General features: G+C 47.2%; 1 protein-coding gene across 6 annotated transcripts in view; it reads right to left on the bottom strand.

Annotated features, from left to right (window-relative positions):
- PTK2 (protein tyrosine kinase 2) overlaps window positions 1-21,237 on the bottom strand; it is a 299,153-nt gene that overhangs the window by 176,782 nt on the left and 101,134 nt on the right. For 5 of the 6 annotated variants that reach the window (XM_062187939.1, XM_062187942.1, XM_062187941.1 and 2 more), the window contains one exon: window positions 20,062-20,228. The exons of the other annotated variant lie outside the window; for it this stretch is intronic. In XM_062187939.1, the coding sequence (XP_062043923.1) occupies window positions 20,062-20,228 (167 nt within the window). The remainder of the gene's footprint in view (window positions 1-20,061; window positions 20,229-21,237) is intronic. 6 annotated transcript variants of the gene reach the window in all.

Raw genomic sequence — 21,237 nt, 5'->3', positions numbered from 1 at the left:
GATGGCTACAACGGCTGCAGCTGCACTGATCTGAAGCCAGGAGCCAGGAGCTTCTTCCAGGTCTCCCACACGGTGCAGGGACCAAAGGACTTGGGTCATCTTCCACTGCCTTCCTGGGCCACAGCAGAGCGCTGGACTGGAAGAGGAGCAACCAGGACAGAATCCGGCGCCCTGACCGAGATTAGAACCCGGGGTGCCGGCGCCGCAGGTGGAGGATTAGCCGAGTGAGCCACAGCACCGGCCCAGAACAGTCACTGTTAATAATAAATGGTCTCTAAGGTTGATTATGCTAGTAATTACTCAGCAAATATGTATGCTAGCATCAGTCCCATCTCAGGCACAGTTTAAAGAGGCAAAACGCTGCCTCTTAAGTTTGCATTTTCGTGGTAGACGTGTGACAGCAGCAAATACACAAATATACAAGAGATTACAGTGATACCCACGAGGAAGAACAGTGATGGGGTACTTAGCGACAGTACTCCAGGGAAGGATACTCTGATATGGCGATCCTGAGCAGAGATCTAATTAAAGCAGAGGAGGAGAGGAGCTGTGCAGCTCACACGGCAGTGAGAGCAGACCCAGCGGGAAACTCAGTACACCAGGATTCCTGGGAAGGTGGGACCAGGGGGTGGATCACTCGGCCCTGCCAGTCTCAGTGAGGGGAGCCACTGGAGCCTTGTAAGCAGAGTGCTGTCCACGTTCTGCTGGACAGGGCAGACAGCAGGAACTGAGAGAGAAGAAAGGTGAGCAGGAGGCCCGTGCCAGACCCGGAATGAAGTTAAGCGGCTGGCACTCTGTTCCAGCAGGTCCAGCCGCTGCCTGAATGCCGGCATCCATACGAGCACCAGGCCAAGTCCCAGCTGCTCCACTTCCAATGCAACACCCTGCTAGTGTGTCTGGAATAGCAGCCAACGATGACCAAGTACCTGGGCCCCTGCCACCCCTGTGGAAGACACGGGTGAAGTTCTGGGTCCCAGGCTCCTGGCCTTGGCCTGACCCAGCCCTGGCTGCCGCAGCCACTTGGGAAGAGAAGCAATGCATAGATGACCTCTCATGCTCTGCCATGGAAGATCTCATGCGCACACTATCTCCAAATCTTTCAAATGAAAAAAAAAATCTTTTCTTAAAAAATCTTTTAAAAATTAAACATGCTAATCTCCCCATTTCATGAACGAGAAGAAGTTACAGGAAATTATGCAATTTTCCCACTGTCCTACAGCAGTTAAGAGGTAGACATGTCAATCCCCAGCAGAAGCATACACGAACGTGCAAAGGCAGAGTAAGACCAGGAGACGGCATGTAAGGCTTCAAACAGAGGCTCTTCATCCAGCTGGGAGATGCTGGGCAGTGAGGGCATCCCGGGCCTTGCTTCAGTGCACAACAGTCGGCACACAGAACCCTGCTCAAACCTAGCTCAAGGTCGCCGAATTCCAGTCCAATCACCTACCCTCTGCACTGAAGCTGTAACACTGACAGCCACCTTCCCCGCCCACTGGTGATGGCATCACATCTCCCTCTGCCATGACATCACTCCCCTCCCACTTCTGTCACTAGCCTGAGTCTGCATCCTCACAGCTGCTCTCAGGTTCTCTGCTGCAAGACGCTCCACGGCTTCCCAAGGGCCGGCTCAATCCCATCTGCCCGAATGAATCATTGCTCCGTGCCGCTTCCCACGTACTGTATTCCTATTACGTCACTGTCAGCAAGTTCCTCATCTCCGTGTCAACTAGGAGCACTGATACCTGAAGAAAAGCAACGTTGGTAGGAAGAGGGTGCTTTTCTCTCTGTGTGTGTGTGTGTGGGGGGGTGTGGGGGTGTGTGTGGGTGTGTGTGGGGAGGGTGAGTGTGTGGGTGGGTGTGTGGGTGGGTATGTGGGTGTGGGTGTGTGTGGGGTGTGTGGGTATGTTGGGTGTGTGTGTGGTGGGGGGTGGGTGTGTGGGTATAGGTGTGTGGGGGTGGTGGGTGTGTGTGTGTGGTGGGTGTGAGTGGGTGTGGGTGTGTAGGGGGTAGGGGGAGTGGGGTATGTATGTGTGTGTGTGTGTGTCTGGTGGGGGGTGGGTGTGTGGGTGTGGGTGTGTGGGTGTTGTGTGTGTGGAGGTGTGTGTGTGGAGGTGTGGGGGGTGGGGGTGTGTGTGGAGGTGGGTGTGTGGGGCGGTGTGTGGGTGTGGGTGTGTGAGGGGAGTGGGGGGTATGGGAGGTGTGGGTGTTGTGTGTGTGGGTGTGTGGGGCGGTGTGTGTGGGGGTGTGTGTGTGGAGGTGTGTGTGTGTAGGTGTGGGGGGTGGGGGTGTGTGTGGAGGTGTGTGTGTGTAGGTGTGGGGGGTGGGGGTGTGTGTGGAGGTGGGTGTGTGGGGTGGTGTGTGTGTGGGTGTTGTGTGTGTGTGGAGGTGTGTGTGTGTAGGTGTGGGGGGTGGGGGTGTGTGTGGAGGTGGGTGTGTGGGGCGGTGTGTGGGTGTGGGTGTGTGAGGGGAGTGGGGGGTGTGGGAGGTGTGGGTGTTGTGTGTGTGGGTGTGTGGGGCGGTGTGTGTGGGGGTGTGTGTGTGGAGGTGTGTGTGTGGAGGTGTGGGGGGTGGGGGTGTGTGTGGAGGTGGGTGTGTGGGGCGGTGTGTGGGTGTGGATGTGTGAGGGGAGTGGGGGGTATGGGAGGTGTGGGTGTTGTGTGTGTGGGTGTGTGGGGCGGTGTGTGTGGGGAGTGTGTTGAGGCTATGTTTTTAAAAGCTTAGTTATTGGACTAAGAATCTGATCACCCTGATGCTGAGGATTAGTTTACCAGTGTGGGTGCAGTGAAACAATCCAAGCACAGCTTCATGAAACAACACATATGACCCTCATAAGTCATGTGCTATGGAGGGATCATGTTAAAAGACTTAAGTTGAAGGATACCAAAAAAGACAGAAATAAGAATTCACCACCTAGCAAACATAGTAATATCTATATGACCATCATCAATTAATACTGAGAAGGTAAAAATACAGTGAGCAACATGGCATCTGCAGTCTCAATGCATCTCTCCAGACTCTTTTTTTTTTTTAAAGAGTTATTTATTTATTTATTTGAAAGAAAGAGAAAGAGAGAAAGGCTGAGAGAGAGGTCTTCCATCTACTGGTTCACTCCCCAGATGGCTGCAATGGCCAGAGCTATGCAGATCTGAAGCCAGGAGCCAGGAGCTTCTGGGTCTCTCACGCGGGTGTAGGGGCCCAAGGACCTGGGCCGTATTCTAATGCTTTCCCAGGCCATAGCGGAGAGCTAGTTCGGAAGAGGAGCAGCCAGGACTCGAACCAGTGCCCACATGGGAAGTCAGCACTGCAGGCAGCTTTACCCGCTACCACGGTACCGGCCCCATACTCTATGTCTTCACTACAAAGGCGAAGTGGTAACTTCATAGTGGAGAAGCCTGGGTAGCACCACCTTAGGCAATGCTATGAGTTAGAACTATCTGTAAACTGAGTCATGCTGTCACTACGGATTTCCTGACACAATGCAATGAGAAGGGCACAACATCCTGACCATCAACATTTTGCCAAAAATGCAGAACCTTGACGTAAACTGAGGAGCACAAGGTCATGAATGACACCGGCACACTAAGGAAATGTCCCAGATTAGAGGAGCTGGAAGGAGACAGGACAGCACACGGGCAGTATGGCAATGGAAACCAGGCCCTAGTCCAGAAAAATGACATGAAATGGGGCACTGGGACATCTAAGTCCTGAAGGTGAGTTCACAGTACTCATAACTGTGTCAGTGTCAACTGTCCTCTTTTAATAGTTATAACATGCTTGTAGATTTTAGCATTTAGGGAGCCAGCACCGTGGCGCACTAGGTTAATCCTCCGCCTGCGGCGCCAGCATCCGATATGGGCGCCGGTTCTAGTCCTGGTGGCTCCTCTTCCAGTCCAGCTCTCTGTTGTGGCCTGGGATAGCAGCAGAAGATGGCCCAAGTGCTTGGGCCCCTGCACCCACATGGGAGACCAGGAAGAAGCTCCTGGCTCAGCGTAGTTCTGACCGTTGTGCCATTTGGGGAGTGAACCAACGGAACAAAGACCTTTCTCTCTCCTCTCTCTGTTTGTAACTCTACCTGTCAAATAAAATCTTAAAAAAAAAATTTAGGGAAGCTGGGTGAAGGACACAGAACTTCTGTGTACGATCTTTCCAACTGTTGATATATAGAGAATCTTAAACCTCCTCTAATCCTAAGGCTCTTCTGAATCTGTGATAATAAATACTCACCAGAAGCAGTTTTCCAGCATGGCTAATAAACACCAGTTACACTGCTATGGAAGCACCAATTTTAAAACACCTTTAACCAATCAGCTGAAAATTTGCCTTAATAAATGGCATCTGTACATTAACTACTTTGGGCACCTCTCTCTAGCTCAGTCTGACCCTGAAGATCACATGCTCCTGAGCACCAGTCAGCCAGAGCTGTCCCTACAGCTGATGCCGCCCAGCCCGCCCAGCCCACCTCTGCTGAGTCTCATACGTCCTAAACCCTGTGTAACGCCAGTGGTGGGCTCTGCTCACGGCGACTGCCACTCAACAGCAGGCTCCCCCTTATCATCCTAACCAAGCTATTTGCTTCTTCTGATTCAGATAATGAAAGGTCATGATCTCAGACTTGAATAATCATAATTACAACATTTTCCCTGAAAAGCAAGAAAATTATGATGACAAAAGTCAGGACACTGGTTACCTCTGCAGGCAAAAATATAGAATCTAACTGGGAATGGAGCACATCTCCACGCAGATTACAACCTTACTAGTCCTTTGCTTGAAGGGGAGAATCTTAGAAGGAATCACAAAATACTGACAATAAAACATTATCGGCCGGCGCCGTGGCTCAACAGGCTAATCCTCCGCCTTGCAGCGCTGCACACCGGGTTCTAGGTAAGAAAAGCCTAAAGGCCTAACTTGGATCCTAGTTCCAATGCTTTTCTTTGTTTGGAAGATTTACTTTATTTGAAAGCTGGGTTAGCTATAAAAACAGGGAGACCTTCCATCTGCTGTGTCACTCCCTAAATGGCCACAATGGCCATGGCTGAGACAGGCCAATGCTTAGAAGCTTCTTCACCGGTGACAGAAGTCCAACTATTTAGACCACCTTTTGTGGCTTTTCCTGACTGTTAGCAGGGAGTTGGATTCCAAGTGGAGCAGCCGAGACATGACCCAACATTCATATGGGATGCAGGCATTCCATATACTTTACAACACCAGCCCCAAAATACTTTATCTTTACAATGTTTTCATGGTATTAATTAAACACATAGAAACTTGAATAGGAAAGGATATTTCATGAAATTATGAATAAATTTTACTACTTCCCTGCTAATGGCCAGGGAAAGCAGTAGAAGATGGCTCAAGTGCTTGGGCCCCTGCACCCACGTGGGAGACCTGGAAGAAGCTCCTGGCTCCTTGGCTTCACATCAGCCCAGCTCTGGCCAGTGCAACCATTTGAGTAGTGAGCCAACTGAAGGAAGACCTCTCTCTGTCTCTCCCTCTCTGTCTGTAACGCTGCCTCTCAACTACATCAATCTTTAAAATAAACACTAAATTTTAGAGATGCTAATACTTCCCCCTTGACTTCTGGCAACATAATGGAAAGTCTTTCTACTTTAGAGCAAGGGCTCTTCACCTTGGGAGATCCTGCTTCCTCCCCTCTCGGCTTGCGGGACATCTGGAAGGAAGTGGACAGAATTTTGCTTGTTGCAGCTGGAGAGTGGGGTGGACTCCCATACAGGAGAGAAGCCAAATAATGTACAGAACAACTCCCCACAACAAAGAATGATCTGGCCCAGAACACCAGTGGTGGTGAGACTGATGAGGCGGCACCGGCGCTGTGGCATGGCAGGCCGTGGGCTGCAGCGCCAGCATCCTATATGGATGCCAGTTCGAGTCCTGGCTGCTCCATTTCTGATCCAGCTCTCTGCTATGGCCTGCACAGCTCCGGCTGTTGCAGCCAACTGGGGAGTGAACCAGCGGATGGAAGACCTCTTTCTCTGCCTCTCCTTCTCTCTCTGTGTAACTCTTTCAAATAAAATTTTAAAAACAAAAAAGACTGATGAAGAGCCTGGCATTACAGACACATACTGAAACCTTATGGATAGGAAAGTATGATGTGTGAGATTTCGTAAAAAACAGTACAGGGAGTCAGAGAGGAAGAACATGAAATGAAATGACCACAAGGCGACAACTGCTGACAGTGGCAGTACATGCAGTTTTATCATTACAATTCCATTTATCGTTATACATACTTGAAATTTTCCATAACTTAAGATCAAAAAAGAAAGAAAAGCACGTAACTGAGTAATGGATAGAGCATTTTCTGGACTTAGTGGGCAAGCACCAGTTGGGATGCTTGCTATCCAAGTGCCCAGGCTCAGTGTCTGCCCCTGGCTCCTGATGCCAGCTTCCTGCTGGTGCGGACCCCGCACAGAGCTGCTGGTCCTGCTCCCCGTGTGGGAGACTTGGACTGAGTTTCTGGCTCATAGCCTCAGCTGTTGTGGTCATTTGGAGAACCAGCCAGTGGATGGAAGCTCGCTCTCCCTAATAAAATACAAACTTAAGACAAATCTAAAAACCAGAAGTCTGAAATAACCTTCAATTCATGACTTTGTTGTCAAAGTGATATATATATATATATATACACACATATATATATATACACATCATTCATTACAAAAAAACTGGAAATTCAAGAGAATTTTCCTAATAATTCCAAATTTCTACAAATTTTAAAATTTAAAAACAAATTTCAAAACCAATTATACTAAAGAAAGATGAGGGAAGATGAAAATTTAGTGGCCAATATTTTTGAGATTTATTTTATTTACTTATTTGAAAGGTAGAGTTACAGAGTGAGACGGAGAGAAAGAGATAGAAATCTTCCACCTGCTGGTTCACTACCCATATGGTTACAATGGCTAGGAGAGGGCCAGGTAGAAGCCAGGAGCCTCTTCCGGGTCTCCCATGGACTTGGGTCACCTTGCGATGCTTTCCTAGGCACGTCAGAAGAAAGATGGATTGGAAGCAGAGCAGCTGGGATTCAAACAAGTGCCTATATGGGATAAGTTGTGCCACAGTGCTGGCTCCCACTGGCCAAATTTCAAAAACTCTCTGCATAGTTTGTAACTACGCAGACCAGTATTGTAGTAGAGCAAACACAGCCAACATCATATATCCTTCCACTTACTTATACGTATCTTTGTGGAGAATGCTTTAGCTCTCTGACAACTATCAAAAGCAGTAACAAACAGTTGGAATAAGACCTCTGTATCAGTACAGTCAAAACCATTCAATTAAGAGTTTCTCAGCTAAACCAGACTCAATCATTTTGCTTTCATTATTCGAACATTTTGGTGAAACTAAATAATGTTATTTGATCATTATTGCATGTTTTTAAATTTTAGTTCTGGAGCTTGCAAGGTAGCACACAGGTTAAGTCACTGCTGACAATGCTGGAGTGGCAGCTCAAGTCTGGGCTACTGTACTTCCAATCCAGCTTCCTGCTAATATGCAGGACATGGTCCAAGCACTTGGCCCCCGTCCCTCATTTGGAATTCCAGGCTTCTGGTTTAGGCCTGGCCCAGCCCTGGTCATTGTGACCATCTGGGGAGTGATCACATGGAAGATTCTCTCTCTCCTTCTTAGCTCTCCTCTCAAATACTCTTCTCATTTTCTCTGTAGTATATTATACAACTTACTGATAATGTACAAATGATATTATAAAACATGAAACATATCTGTGATTTTAATTCAATTTCAATCACTCCTAGTACTTTTTGGCAGGAGGGAACCCTTAGAGACAGGATATTCCATAAATGCCCAAGAATCTGGAGTTAGAGATACATTAAGAAAGGAACCTAGGGGCGGGCGCCATGGCTTGCTTGGCTGATCCTCCGCCTGCGGCGCCAGCATCCCATATGGCCACCGGGTTCTAGTCCCTGTTGCTGCTCTTCCAGTCCAGCTCTCTGCTGTGGCCCGGGAGGGCAGTGGAGGATGGCCCAGGAGCTTGGGCCCTGAACCCGCATGGGAGACCAGGAGGAGGCACCTGGCTCCTGGCTTCGGATCGGTGCAGCGCCAGCCATAGTGGCCATTTGGGGAGTGAACCAGCAGAAGGAAGACCTTTCTCTCTGTCTCTCTCTCTCTTTCACTGTGTATAACTCTACCTGTCAAATAAATAATAATAAAAAATAAAGAAAGAAAGGAACCTGGGATAGGCACTGTGGCACAGTGTGTTAAGCCAGTCTACTAAGTTTAATCCCGTATTAGAGTGCTTGGGATTGAGTCTCACCTCCGCTTCCAATCCAGCCTCCTGCTCTGCAGGCAGCAGCAGGTGGTCCAGAGCCCTGGGTCTCGCTGCCCAAGGGGGAGACCCAGATGGAGACCTAGCTCACGGCTTTGGCCTGGCCCAGCTCCAGCCCCAATTCTTGTGGGAATCTGCAGAGTGAACCAGTGGAAGGAAGAATCTCTCTCCCTTCTCCCTTCTCCCTCTGTCATTCACCTTTCAAATAGAAACTCTAAAAGGAGATTGGGGGGTGGGGGTCTGGGTACCAGATCTGATCATACAAAACCATGAGAAAGAAAATATCAGAAGAGAAAAGGAGGGGAAGAAAGAACAAGAAAGCAGAAGAGACACTGGAGGACAGAGAGTTAGGGAAGAAATCCAACGGCGTAACTCAGAGTTAAATTACAAAATTGGCCGTTAGTGTTTCCTTGTTCATTTGCTTATAGGTTGTCATGGCAACCCAAAATCATATCAAACACAAGGGGGATGGAGCCAAGAAGGAAAGTACACTACAGCATTTTTTCCAAGGAGGAACTTATTCATCGTTGTGTTCTCAGTTTCTACCACAGAAGCATTTAGCAAGTGTTTGATAACTACTGGTGCATTTCAAACCACACTACGCTGTGGATGCATCACTTCAAAACTCACCAGTCTGCTTCTGCTGACTGTCTCTTATTGCTTGAAATTTTTCAAGAACTTTCATCGGATTCAGTATTATCATGAAAGATTGGCTTTTCAGGTATATTCATATGGAATGACATTCTAAGATACAATGAAAAATGTACTGGAATATAACCTAGAAAAGTCCTCAACCATGTTTATTCATTTTCTTTCGTCATCTTTGAAAAATGACTGTTTTTCTCCTGCAAGGGTCTAGAGGTGAAAGCCATCTCTTCACAGTGAGAAGCTCCAAACAGCAGTAAGAGAGCAGCACTAGGAAGGGGAAAGTGAGTCACATTTTGATAACAAAAACTTTTTTCTTTTTCTTGTGCTCTGAAAATGACCACAAGGCTTTCTCTCAGACCTGGCCTTCAAAGCCTCGAAGCCAACCTCTTACAGGACTAGCTGCATCTGGTTAATGCAGCTGGAAGCCAAGCATATCACAGCAGGTAGGTGATTTCAGCCCAACAAAATTGAATCATCTCAATTTAGTCAACTGAAATTTAACTAAGGGCAAAATCCTGAAGTTTAAACATTTGAAAGAGAGCCAAGCATTGTGGTGCACTGAGGTAAGCTTCTGTGTGCAATACCACAACCCAAAACAGCACAAATTTCAGTCCCAGCTGCTCTGCTTCTAATCCGGCTTCCTGCAATGCACCTGGGAAAGCAGCAGAAGACAGTTCAAGTACTTGGGAGCCTGCATCCAATGTAGGAGACTCAGATGGAGTTCCAGGCTCCTGGCTTCACCATGGTCCAGTCCCAGCTGTTGTAGCCATTTGGGGAGTGAACCAGTGGACGGAACATCTCTTGGGGCTGGAGCTGTGGCACAGTAGGTTAATCCTCCACCTGCGGTGCCAGCATCCCATATGGGCGCTAGTTCTAGACCCAGCTGCTCCTTTTCTGATCCAGCTCTCTGCTATGGCCTGGGAAAGCAGTGGAAGAGGGTCCAAGTCCTTGGGCCCCTGCTTGGGAGACCCAGAAGAAGCTCCTGGCCCTTGATCAGCACAGCTCCGGCTGTTGCAGCCAGTCGGGGACAGACAGTCTTTCTGTCTGTAACGCTACCTCTCAAATAAATAAATAAATCTCTTTAAAAATCTCTTTACCTAGCTCTCCCTGTCTCTGTGTCACTCACTCTGCCATTCAAATAAGGAAAATGCTTCTTTTTAAAACTTGCGGGACAGAAACCTCTCAAACAGCACAATACCGTTTGCTGTATTACACACTACACATAGTAGCATATTCTGGACCTCTGTGGGTAATTCAAGCCCCTAACAAGTTTTATGATCTCCTAGCAGCTCAGAGACAGGGGAGCCCTGTCTGACACTGGACCAACTAGGAAGTTGCAGGGCAAGGCAGGGGTGTGTGCTCACACCCAAAACGGAGACCCCGCACTTCAGTACAAATCCCTGATGGGCTATGGCACTGGTGGAGCCAGCAGCTGCCCCCCGGAGAGGCTCTGGGACATCCAGTTCCCACTGACACATTTTATCACTTCCTTATTTTGAGACATCCAGTGATCTTACACAACATACATGTTGTCAACAAGATTCTTCCTTGGTTATTTAACCTTTTACTTTTTAAAAAGAGTATCATGTTATATGTCATCTGACATTTTTTTTTTACCTGAGGTGAAATTCATATAAAACATTAACAATTTTAAAGTATATACTCCACGGGCAGGTGCTGTGGTGCAGTGTTTTAACACCCTGGCCTGAAGCAACGGCATCCCATATGGGTGCCAGTTCGTGTCCCAGCTGTTCCTCTTCTGATCCAGCTCTCTGCTATGGCCTGGGAAAGCAGTAGAAGATGGCCCAAGTCTTTGGGCCCCTGCACCCACATGGGGGACCCAGAAGAAGCTCCTAGCTCCGGATCGGCGCAGCTCCGGCCGTTGCGGCCAATTGGGGAGTGAACCGTCGGATGGAAGATCTCTTTGTCTCTCTCTGCCTCTGCCTCTCCTCTCTCTGTGTAACTCTGACTTTCAAATAAATAAATAAATCTTTTAAAAAAAATTTTAAGAAGTATATACTCCAGTGGTACTCAGTGCATTCACAAAATTGGGCTGAGACTTCTGCCAAATCATGTGAGACTGCAAAACTGCATCTACATTGTTACACACACCGTGGACCACAACTATGCCTGTTACTGTTTCACTGTGAATACTCCCCAAGTATTTAACTGTCACTGGTACCCCTAGGAACCTGCTTGCTTCTGTAGCTTAGTGCAGAATCCAGAGGCAGCCTTCCAGACAGAACCTGAAGTGGAACTGCAGGGCGGCAGGGCAGATAACGACTGGTTTCCAGGATGCTGGGCTGGTCTCTCCAGCAGTTACCTATTTATCCTCTCCCTGTCAGAGCCACACCCTCTCAGCTAGAGATACTGTGAGACAACTCACTTTTGCTCAGAGAAAATTCTCATCCTGGTCTAGATTTTCACTTCCAAACTTGTCTCTATTACGACCCTTTACTACGGAGCTGTGATCCCATATTAATCACTGCATGAAGTCTGTCTGTTGACTGCAAGTGTTGAAAATGCCTTCTCCCATTTTGCAACCTGTTCTATTTTTAGAGAGACATTTGTAAAGTGGCTTGATGTATCAAATTTGCCAATGGTTTTGAAAATGAATTATTTGAAAGGTAGAATGACATAAAGAAGGAGAAACAGAGAAAGAGAACGAGCTCCCACCCCTGGTTCACTCCTCAAAAGCCCCTGACAGCCAGGGGTAGGCCCGGCCAAAGCCAGGAGCCAAGAACTCCTTCCGGGCCTCCTCCACGTGTGACAGAAACCTGCTCCTGGGCCAACACATACTGCCTTCCCAGGATGCATCAGCAGAAAGCTGGATCAGAAGTAGAGGGACTGCAAATCAGGATGTGGGAGTTCTAAACGTCAGCTTAATCCACTGGGCCACAAAAATCTACCCTAACCATCCTTTCAAGAGTGAGCATTTTGGGATTTTAAGAAAACTGCCCTACGCCAGGGCCAGAGACACATCCACTATGAATTCCACTAATCTTTTTTTTTTTTTTTTTTTAACTTTTGCTTGTGAAGTTTCACAAACTGTCCACGGCAGATGGAGCCCAGTGTATTGTGTGAGGCAGGATACAATTCTGCTGCTGCTCCTCTTCCTACATGGAGAGCCATTCACCAAGTACTCCTTCCCCTCCCTCTGTACAGTCATGCTACCCCAGCCAGTTATGATCAAACACATGCGATGCAAACTAAGCTTACTGAAGTACTGAAAGGAAGGAAAGCTCAAGTAAACTTACTCCACAACATGAATAGACCCTAACACCCACAAGACATCCACTCCACAGACAAGCCCTGGCTCTTTCAAATATTAGGATCTGACTTCCTGGGGGTGGCACTGTGGGCTAAAGCCCTGGCCTAAGTGCCAGCATCCCATATGGGTGCTGGTTCTAGTCCCGGCTGCTCCTCTTCCAATCCAGCTCTCTGTTATGGCCTGGGAAAGTAGCAGAAGATGGTCCAAATCCTTGGGCCCCTGCACCCACGTGGGAGACCCAAAGGAAGCTCCTGGCTTCGGATCGGCACAGCTCCAGTCGTTGCAGGCATCTGGGGAGTAAACCAGCAGATGGAAGACCTCTCTTTCTCTACCTCTCGCCTTAACTCTGATTTTCAAATAAATAAAATAAAAATTAAAAAAAAAAAAGATCTGAATTTTTGGGGAGGCTTTTGGCCTGGTGACTATGATGCCTCTGTTTCACATCAGAATGCCTACATTCTACACTTGCCTCTACCTCTTGCCTCGTTTCCTGCTGATGTAGACTCTAGAGAGCAGTGGTGATGGCTCAAGCAAGTGAGTCCTGTCAGCCATGTGGGAGACCTGGATAGCCTTCCCAGCCCCTGGGGCACTTACAGGAACGAACCAGCAGACAGAGAGCTCTCTTGCTCTCTACCTACCAACCTTTTCCTTCCACAGTCTCTGTCTCTGCATCTACAATTTAAAAAATAAAATTGAAATAAAGATATCACTGGTACTGCGGCGCAGCGGGTAGAGCCACCACCTTTGACTCCAGTATTCCATATTGGCATAGGTTTGAAACCCAGCTGCTCCACTTCCCATCCAGCTCCCTGTAATGTGCCTGGGAGAGCATCAGAGGATGGACCAATTGCTTAGGCCTTGCACCCATGTGGGAGACCTGGAAGAAGTCCCAGTCTCCTGGCTTCAGCCTGGCACATACAGCCCCCACCGCTGTGGCCATCTGGGGAGTAAACCAGCGAATGGAAGATTGCTTTTGCTCTCTAACTCTGTCCTCCAAATAAATAAAAAATAAATCTTTAAAAATTCACAAAAGGAGAGTGTTTACTTGATAGAAGTATCATAATACGAATTAATTTTAATAGAATACATCAAGGGTGTATTAAGCACAATTGTCAGACATCTCATAAGCAATGAGCTAAAAGGGTTCCTAACTTAAAATGATACTTTTTGCTATCTAGTGGAAAAAACATTTTTATATCATCACAACAGTCTGCCTCCTGGCTTATTTTACAGCTGCACTACTAATATACTCATTTACCCAACTTTCACTCAGATATTCTGCATTAGGTGTCTACTCTATTCCAAGTGTGACTAGAAGCAGGAGTAAGACACAGAGTACCCAAGGGAAGGATACACAAGCAGAAAACCTTGGTTGAGTGAGCCTATGCAACACTGACCGGGGAGGAGCTGACCAGAACCTGAGGGGCAGGAGGCAGGCAGTGAGGGTTGCGCCTGTGCTGGATGACGGACGAGTCCAAGCTTTGCCTGCAAGCAGCAGAGGAAAACCCAGAGCCACAGGAGTTCCCAGGCCCCCACCACCAACACAATAGGCTTCTTCGAAATCAAGTAAGAGAAAAGCTGCAAAAGGTCAGGGCACAAAGGGAGGCAAGACAAAGGGAGCCCGAGACGGAAGGTCATGCCATTCATCAAATTCTAAAGCTGGCACCAGGAAAGAGAACGGCAGCTGACATACCAACACGCGTGTCGAGGGAAATACAGCTAAGTTGTAGTACAGAATTAAATGGAAAAAGGTCATTTCAAAGGACAAATGTCGGCCAGCGCTGCGGCTCACTAGGCTAACCCTCCGCCTGCGGTGCCAGCACCCCGGGTTCTAGTCCTGATTGGGGCGCCGGTTCTGTCCCAGTTGCTCCTCTTCCAGTCCAGCTCTCTGCTGTGGCCCAGGAGGGCAGCGGAGGATGGTCCAAGTGCTCGGGCCCCTGCACTCGCATGGGAGACCGGGAGGAAGCTCCTGGCTCCTGGCTTCGGATCGGCACAGCGCGCCATCCGTGGCGGCCATTTGAGGGGGTGAACCAATGGAAAAGGAAGACCTTTCTCTCTGTCTCTCACTGTTTAACTCTGCCTGTAAAAAAAAAAAAAAAAAAAAAGACGAATGTCTCTAGAGTGGAGGCCAAGGACAGCAGGAAGGAAGACAGGGCAACAGACACTCTGGGGGTGGTAGCAGGGCTCCCTGGGTTCTCCAGCTGGAACGATTTGCATGTTGAATTAGATGGCTTACTGTCTCCTATCAGCTCCAGCTTAAACACAAATCCCTGTGTGACGGCTTCTCACTACTTCTATCGCTAGCCCCTTGCTTGACAATCATCCAAGTTTTTTCCTGGGTTATTCCATTAACTTATTTATTCTCTTCCCAGTGTCCACCCAATTAAATATGTGAATTTAATGGCAAAAGCAGTTCTAGCAAGAATAGAAAACAGCAGAAAAGAGGTTACTTGAGCAGCCAAAAACATAAAGGCTAGATGAGGGAGAACTGTGATCCATGACGGGGAAGAAAACCAGGACAGTCTAGTATCTTGGAAGCTAAGTGAAGAACAGTTATTAAATTCTTCCAGTCCAGCTCTCTGCTGTGGCCTGGAGGGCAGCAGAGGATGGCCCAGGTCCTTGGGTGCTGCACCCATGGGAGACCAGGAGGAAGCACCTGGCTCCTGGCTTCGGATCGGCGCAGCGCACTGGCCACAACGTACCGGCCATAGCGGCCACTTAGGGAGTGAACCAAAGGAAAAAGGAAGACCTTTCTCTCTTTCTCTCTCACTGTCTAACTCTGCCTCTCAAAAAAAAAAAAAAAAAAAAAAAAATTCTTGTTGACATGGGGCTTTGATGATAATATGGCTGTCCTCCTCATCCCTAACTGCCATGGTTTGGATAATAGTACGGGTGTCTCACAAAGCGTAAAGCTTTGATCCAATCCCTAACTGCCATGGTTTGGATAATAGTACGGGTGTCTCACAAAGCGTAAAGCTTTGATCCAATGACAGCACCCAGGAGGTGGACCCAGGGGGAGGTTCTTAGGTCACCTGAGTGTAACTCTTGACTTCCTGCTGCCTGGTTCACCATGTGCTCCTCCCTTGGCACCACTGCCTTCACAGCGCTACCCAATCCTGGACAGCACACTTCTCAAACTGTGAGTGAAAATGCACCTATTCCTTTATCATCATTTAGCTTCTCTCAACTTTTTTAGTTGTAGTAAAGAAAAGCTAACTAATATACTAATAATTTTTTTGCTGTTGTTCAGTTTTTTTATGGGGCCAGCGCTGTGGCATAGCAGGATAAAGCTGCCAGCAACCCATGTGGGCTCTGGTTCATCTTCTGGCTACTCTACTTCCAGACCAGCTCCCAATGCACCTGAGAAGGCAGTGCAAAATAGCCCAAATCCTTGGGCTCCTGCACCCACATGGGAGACCCGAAGAAGCTCCTGGCGTCAGTCTGGCATAGCACAAGCCACTGCAGCCATTTCGGGAGTGAAACAGTGGATGGAAGACCTCTTTCTCTAACTCTGCCTTTGAAATAAAATAAATAAATCTTTAAAAACCTGTTTTCATAAAGTACTAACAGGGCAATACCAATCCTTTCATCCCATAGTCACTACCAGGCTGGTACACTTCGTTCCCTTCCTACTCCTACTTCTATGTGAGATGTCTTCAACTTCAAAATCAATTCCTATTATTTTTGTTTACAGAGCCAATGCACACTTAGGTGTCCCTGAGTTTCTCCTTCTGGCACCAGAAATGCTCCTGCAGAGGTCATCTTCCGTCTTCCCGAGGGTCCTCTGGTGGTGATTCTTTAAGAACAGTCTCTCCATCTCACCGGGTTCCGGAGGCGTAATTTACCTAGGCCAACAAATACAGGTTCCCATTCTCTCTTCTCACCTCTAACTACATGCTTCCCACTGAATCTTTCACATTTATAATTGCCATCGAAACTTCCGCTTATGTGTCAGTTAAGCTTAAATTTTTTTTTTTTTTTTTTTTTTTTTTTTTTTGGACAGGCAGAGTGGACAGTGAGAGAAAGAAAGAGAGACAGAAAGGTCTTCCTTTTACCGTTGGTTCACCCTCCAATGGCTGCCATGGCCAGCACACTGCGCTGATCTGAAGCCAGGAGCCAGGTGCTTCTCCTGGTCTCCCATGGGGTGCAGGGCCCAAGCACTTGGGCCATCCTCCACTGCACTCCCTGGCCACAGCAGAGAGCTGGCCTGGAAGAGGGGCAACTGGGACAGAATCTGGCGCCCCGACCGGGAATAGAACCCAGTGTGCCGGCACCGCAGGCGGAGGATTAGCCTATGGAGCCACAGCGCTGGCCAGTTAAGCTTAAAATTTGAAAATTTAATCTTTTAGAAAAAGTCTGAGTTTTTTCTTGGTTACTTTTAACACCGAGTCTTGTTGTCTCTGGTACAAAACTATTTTACAACTACTGTCAAAGCATGGATTTGGTTTTATTAACTGGGTTTGGCATTTTATGTTAAGTCTGCACGGGAATATTCATGTCTTTCATTGATTATAGAATATTTTCAGACATGAACTCTTGGAAGTTTTTCTTCTTTTCCTTTATTTTTGTTCTCTTCTTCTATTAGAAACAGATTGACCTCATTCTTCACATTATAAAAACTTGCTGTCACATTTTCCATCTATTTAATTCTCTGGGTAAGTTTCACACATTCACCTCCTTGTTTACTAAATTTTCAGCCATTCCTCATCTACTCTTTTATCAACAGCAGTTGCTATTCAATTTTACTTTAAAAAAGGTGAAGTGGCCTATTAGGACAAAAACGAAACATACTCAGAGACTGAACACAAAGAATGTCATTTTAATGAAGTTTGCCTCTGATGTGTCTATATACAAAGATAATAGATGGGCCAGCAATGTGGCCTAACAGGTAAAGCTACCGCCTGCAGTGCCGGTAGTTCACATGGTGCCAGTTTGAGTCCTGGCTGTTCCTCTTCCAATCCAGCTCTCTGCTATGGCCTGAGACAGCAGTAGAGGATGGCCCAAGTCCTTGAGCCCCTGCACCCATGGGAGACAGGAACAGAGACAAAGAGTTCTTCCATCTGCTGAGTTCACTCCCTAGAAGGCTATAATGACCAATGTTCAGCCAAGCCAAAACCAGGAGCTTCCTCCTGGTCTCTCATGTGGGTGCAGTGGCCCAAGCACTTGGGCCACCTTCCACTGCTTTTCCCAGGCCACAGCAGAGAACTGGATGGGAAGTGGAGCAGTCAGGACATGAACCAGTACCCAAATGGGATGCTAGCATCACAAGAGGCAGCTCTACCTGGTATACCACGACAATCCCTGCCTGGCTCTTTGTTGATGGTTTCCTGTTTCCTACTGATGCTTTCAATTCTTCCCTCTAAAAAATATAGAGAACAGGGCCGGCACCATGGCTCACTTGGTTAATCCTCCGCCTGCGGCGCCGGCATCCCATATGGGCACTGGGTTCTAGTCCCGGTTGTTCCTCTTCCAGTCCAGCTTTCTGCTGTGGCCCGGGAGTGCAGTGGAGGATGGCCCAAGTGCTTGGGCCCTGCACCCGCATGGGAGACCAGGAGGAAGCACCTGGCTCCTGGCTCCTGGCTTTGGATCGCCGCATGCCGGTCGTGGCGGCCATTTGGGCAATGAACCAACGGAAGGAAGACCTTTCTCTCTCTCTGTCTAAAACTCTACCTGTAAAAAAAAAAAAAAAAAAAAAAAATAGAGAACAATCAATCAGTAATGGCCTTCATTTTTTTTTGTTATTATTCTTTTTTGTTTGTTTGTTTTTTATTTTTGACAGGCAGAGTGGACAGTAGAGGGAGACAGAGAGAAAGGTCTTCCTTTTTGCCGTTGGTTCGCCCTCCAATGGCCGCCGCGGTAGGCGCGCTGTGGCCGGCGCACCGCGCCGTTCCGATGGCAGGAGCCAGGTGCTTCTCCTGGTCTCCCATGGGGTGCAGGGCCCAAGAACTTGGGCCATCCTCCACTGCACTCCCTGGCCACAGCAGAGAGCTGGCCTGGAAGAGGGGCAACCGGGACAGGATCGGTGCCCCGACCGGGACTAGAACCCGGTGTGCCGGCGCCGCAAGGCGGAGGATTAGCCTGTTAAGCCACGGCGCTGGCCCTTTTGTTATTATTCTTTAAAGATTTATTTATCTGAGAGGCAGAGTTGCAAAAAGAGAGAGGGAGAGACACAGGGGTCTTCCATGTGCTGGTTCACTCCCCAAATGGCATCAATGGCTGGAGTTGGGCCAATCCAAAGGCAGGAGCCAGGAGCTTCTTCCAGCTCTCTCACATGGGTACAGGCTCCGCTAAATAAAGTGGATTGGATTTTACTTGAAATAAGGATGAAAAGAACAGAAATTAAGCTAGCATACTCAGAGATTTGGAACTAATGAATATTTCATTGAGTATTAAGATTATCATTATAATGATGTTTGTCTCTCACATTACTATAGAACAATGTTCAATAAAAATACCTGCAGATTTTTTTTTTATTTATTTGACAGGTAGAGTTATAGACAGGTGGAGGCTGCAGATATTTTTAATGTATCTTTTAAATTTTTCCAAGTTTTAAAAATTTTGGTTACTTAATAACGGAGATCAACTCTCAAATAAAATCTTTTTTAGCCACTGATAAAAACGAATCCAACTGCATTCCCAGGGAATATTTTGCCAGTTCTGTTCCAGCTTTTTGAAAAATTTTGAAAATATACCCATACTTCTCTGATGAATTCTGTAACTCAGACAAGATTTTATTCAACTTAAGATTTATTTGGGGCAGACACTGCCTAATGGTTAGGACGTTAGTTAAAGACACCCATGTCCCATATCAGTGCATCTGGGTCCAATTCCTGCTTCCAGCTTCCAGATCCCGGGAGGCAGGGCTGATAGCTCAGGTACTTGGGTTCCTCTCACTCTCATGAAAGTTCTAGATTGAGTTCTTGGCTCTTGGCTCTGGCCCCAAGCCTGGAGCCACTGTGGGCATTTGGGAAGTGAATCAGCATATGAGAGCAAGTGTGTGCGGTTTCTCAACAAAGACAGGAATGGGGGGCGGTACAGGGGAAGGCAGAAAAAGAAGTTATTCACCTACACGTATGTGTTCTTTTAAAACATCTATCCTAATCGATTCGGATTTTTGTACTGAAAGTTACTGACATTAAGAATGAACTTGTCAGTTCATAATCATCTTTATTTCTGTGGTATTAGCTATAAAAACGAGAACCCCATGGAAGAAGCCTATTTTTACAATTTATACTTCTTTTGAAGTTCAGTGTTTTAAATCCACAATTATCAATTAATATTCTGATTTACTTAACAATGGAGAAAAATTACTATGGGAGAACTAGAAGACGGTCATAGGGACTTCTTTTATTTCACTTTGAAATAATTTCAGTTTCACTGATGCTTCAGTACCAGGAACTAAAAGATCACTTTGCAGTTTTTATGTTCCATATGAATACCAAATATATAAGCATTTTCTTTAAGGGGACCTGGGGGTTACTGGGCTGCAGGAAGCAAGCTACACAGCCCAATTCTAAGGTAATTAGGCATACTTTACTCAGGGGTACACCAAGAGATAAAGGATTACCCTGGATCAGACAGCAAAAAGACTAAGGGCTTGGGTTCTGTTGAGAGACAGACAAGAAATGTGCCTAGTAAGGAGCATCACAACACAATGAAACCAGATGGCTCAAGGAGTGCCAGAGGCTGAACAGAAGTCTAAAGAGATCACAGGTTACAATGACTAACCAATTTCTTTTGTACAGGCGTCATAATGAAAACTAAGAATACACATTTATCCTCTTACGCATGTTTTAATATGAAAACAAAGCAGATGTGCATCAGTCCAAAGAGGTTTGTGTCTTACTTCCACTCCTCTGGGGGGTGGGCGAGCTCATACTTCTCCCTCACGCTGGAGACGCCCATGTCCATGTGGAGCCAGTGAACCTCCTCGGACCGCAGGTGACTGAGGCGGAATCCATAGCAGGCCACGTGCTTTACCTTGTGACTGTCCACTATCTTCTGAATGATGCCCTAAAACATACCCCCCACAAAAATGACTGTTATAAACCAAAAAAAAAAAAAAAACCTGGAAGCTAAAAAAATCACACATTTGTTCATTTCTCTTAATTATTATCAGGCTGAAGAAATCACTTCATTTCACTCAGGAAGGCTTGTTTCTCAAACAGCTTTTATGAGTAAGGGGAAGTTTTTCATTTCTTTTAAAGATGCCCTCCTCAACTCTTCAGTGATAAACAAGGCATGTGAACTTAAAAATGCACTCTACAACTGCACCATCACATCAGCTCCCAACGCTGGGGAAGCCACCCACTTCCCGTCAGAACTGCCTCTGAAAACCCAGCCAAGGAAGGCTAGGGGTGGGGTTACACTCTGAACCAAGGCCACAGTTCAAGAACATGCTATCACAGTGTCATTTCTTTAAAGAGCATAAATTCAGGATGCACACTTAAGATGTTTCCAGTGATAACGGAAAATATATGAAAAGTTCTTTGAACCTGGACTTCTTCAGCTCACTATGTGTTCTCAGTTAATACTCAGACTAATGTGTAGAAATGTGAAATACCCTCCAAATACAACGTTTTTAACACACATACCCCGGGAGTTCAGAGGAGAGCAGTAACTTTTGACAAGGCCCTGGAAGCAGGCTCCCTGGAGGTGACGTTTCTCCTGGCTGTGGGAAGGTAAGCTTTGCCTGGGCAGGAAGGCCGTGTGAAACTGGCAGAGACCACAGGTACAAAGACTCACTGGGGAGCGATGGCCACCAACTGCTGCCCTTGATGACAGCCCCTGCAATAGTGTCATCTTTCCAGTGATTAAGACGAGGTTTTGGGACGCTAGTGACATACAAAACTTATAAGGCAGCCACATCTTAAAAGTTCTGCACCACCAAGCATTTCTCTGTGCTGACACAACGCTGTTAGTGACATGATCCAGGCATGCCCAGCCGTCTCCCACCACCACCTGCGAGCCCCACAGAGGCCCCGTGGGTGCACACTCGGGGTGTGCTCCCGGCACGGCCCTT

This window comes from Lepus europaeus, chromosome 4 (assembly GCF_033115175.1).
Source record: "Lepus europaeus isolate LE1 chromosome 4, mLepTim1.pri, whole genome shotgun sequence".
Lineage (NCBI taxonomy): Eukaryota > Metazoa > Chordata > Mammalia > Lagomorpha > Leporidae > Lepus > Lepus europaeus.
The sequence above is the reverse complement of the archived record's forward strand: the minus strand, read 5'-3'. Positions and strand labels throughout refer to the sequence as shown.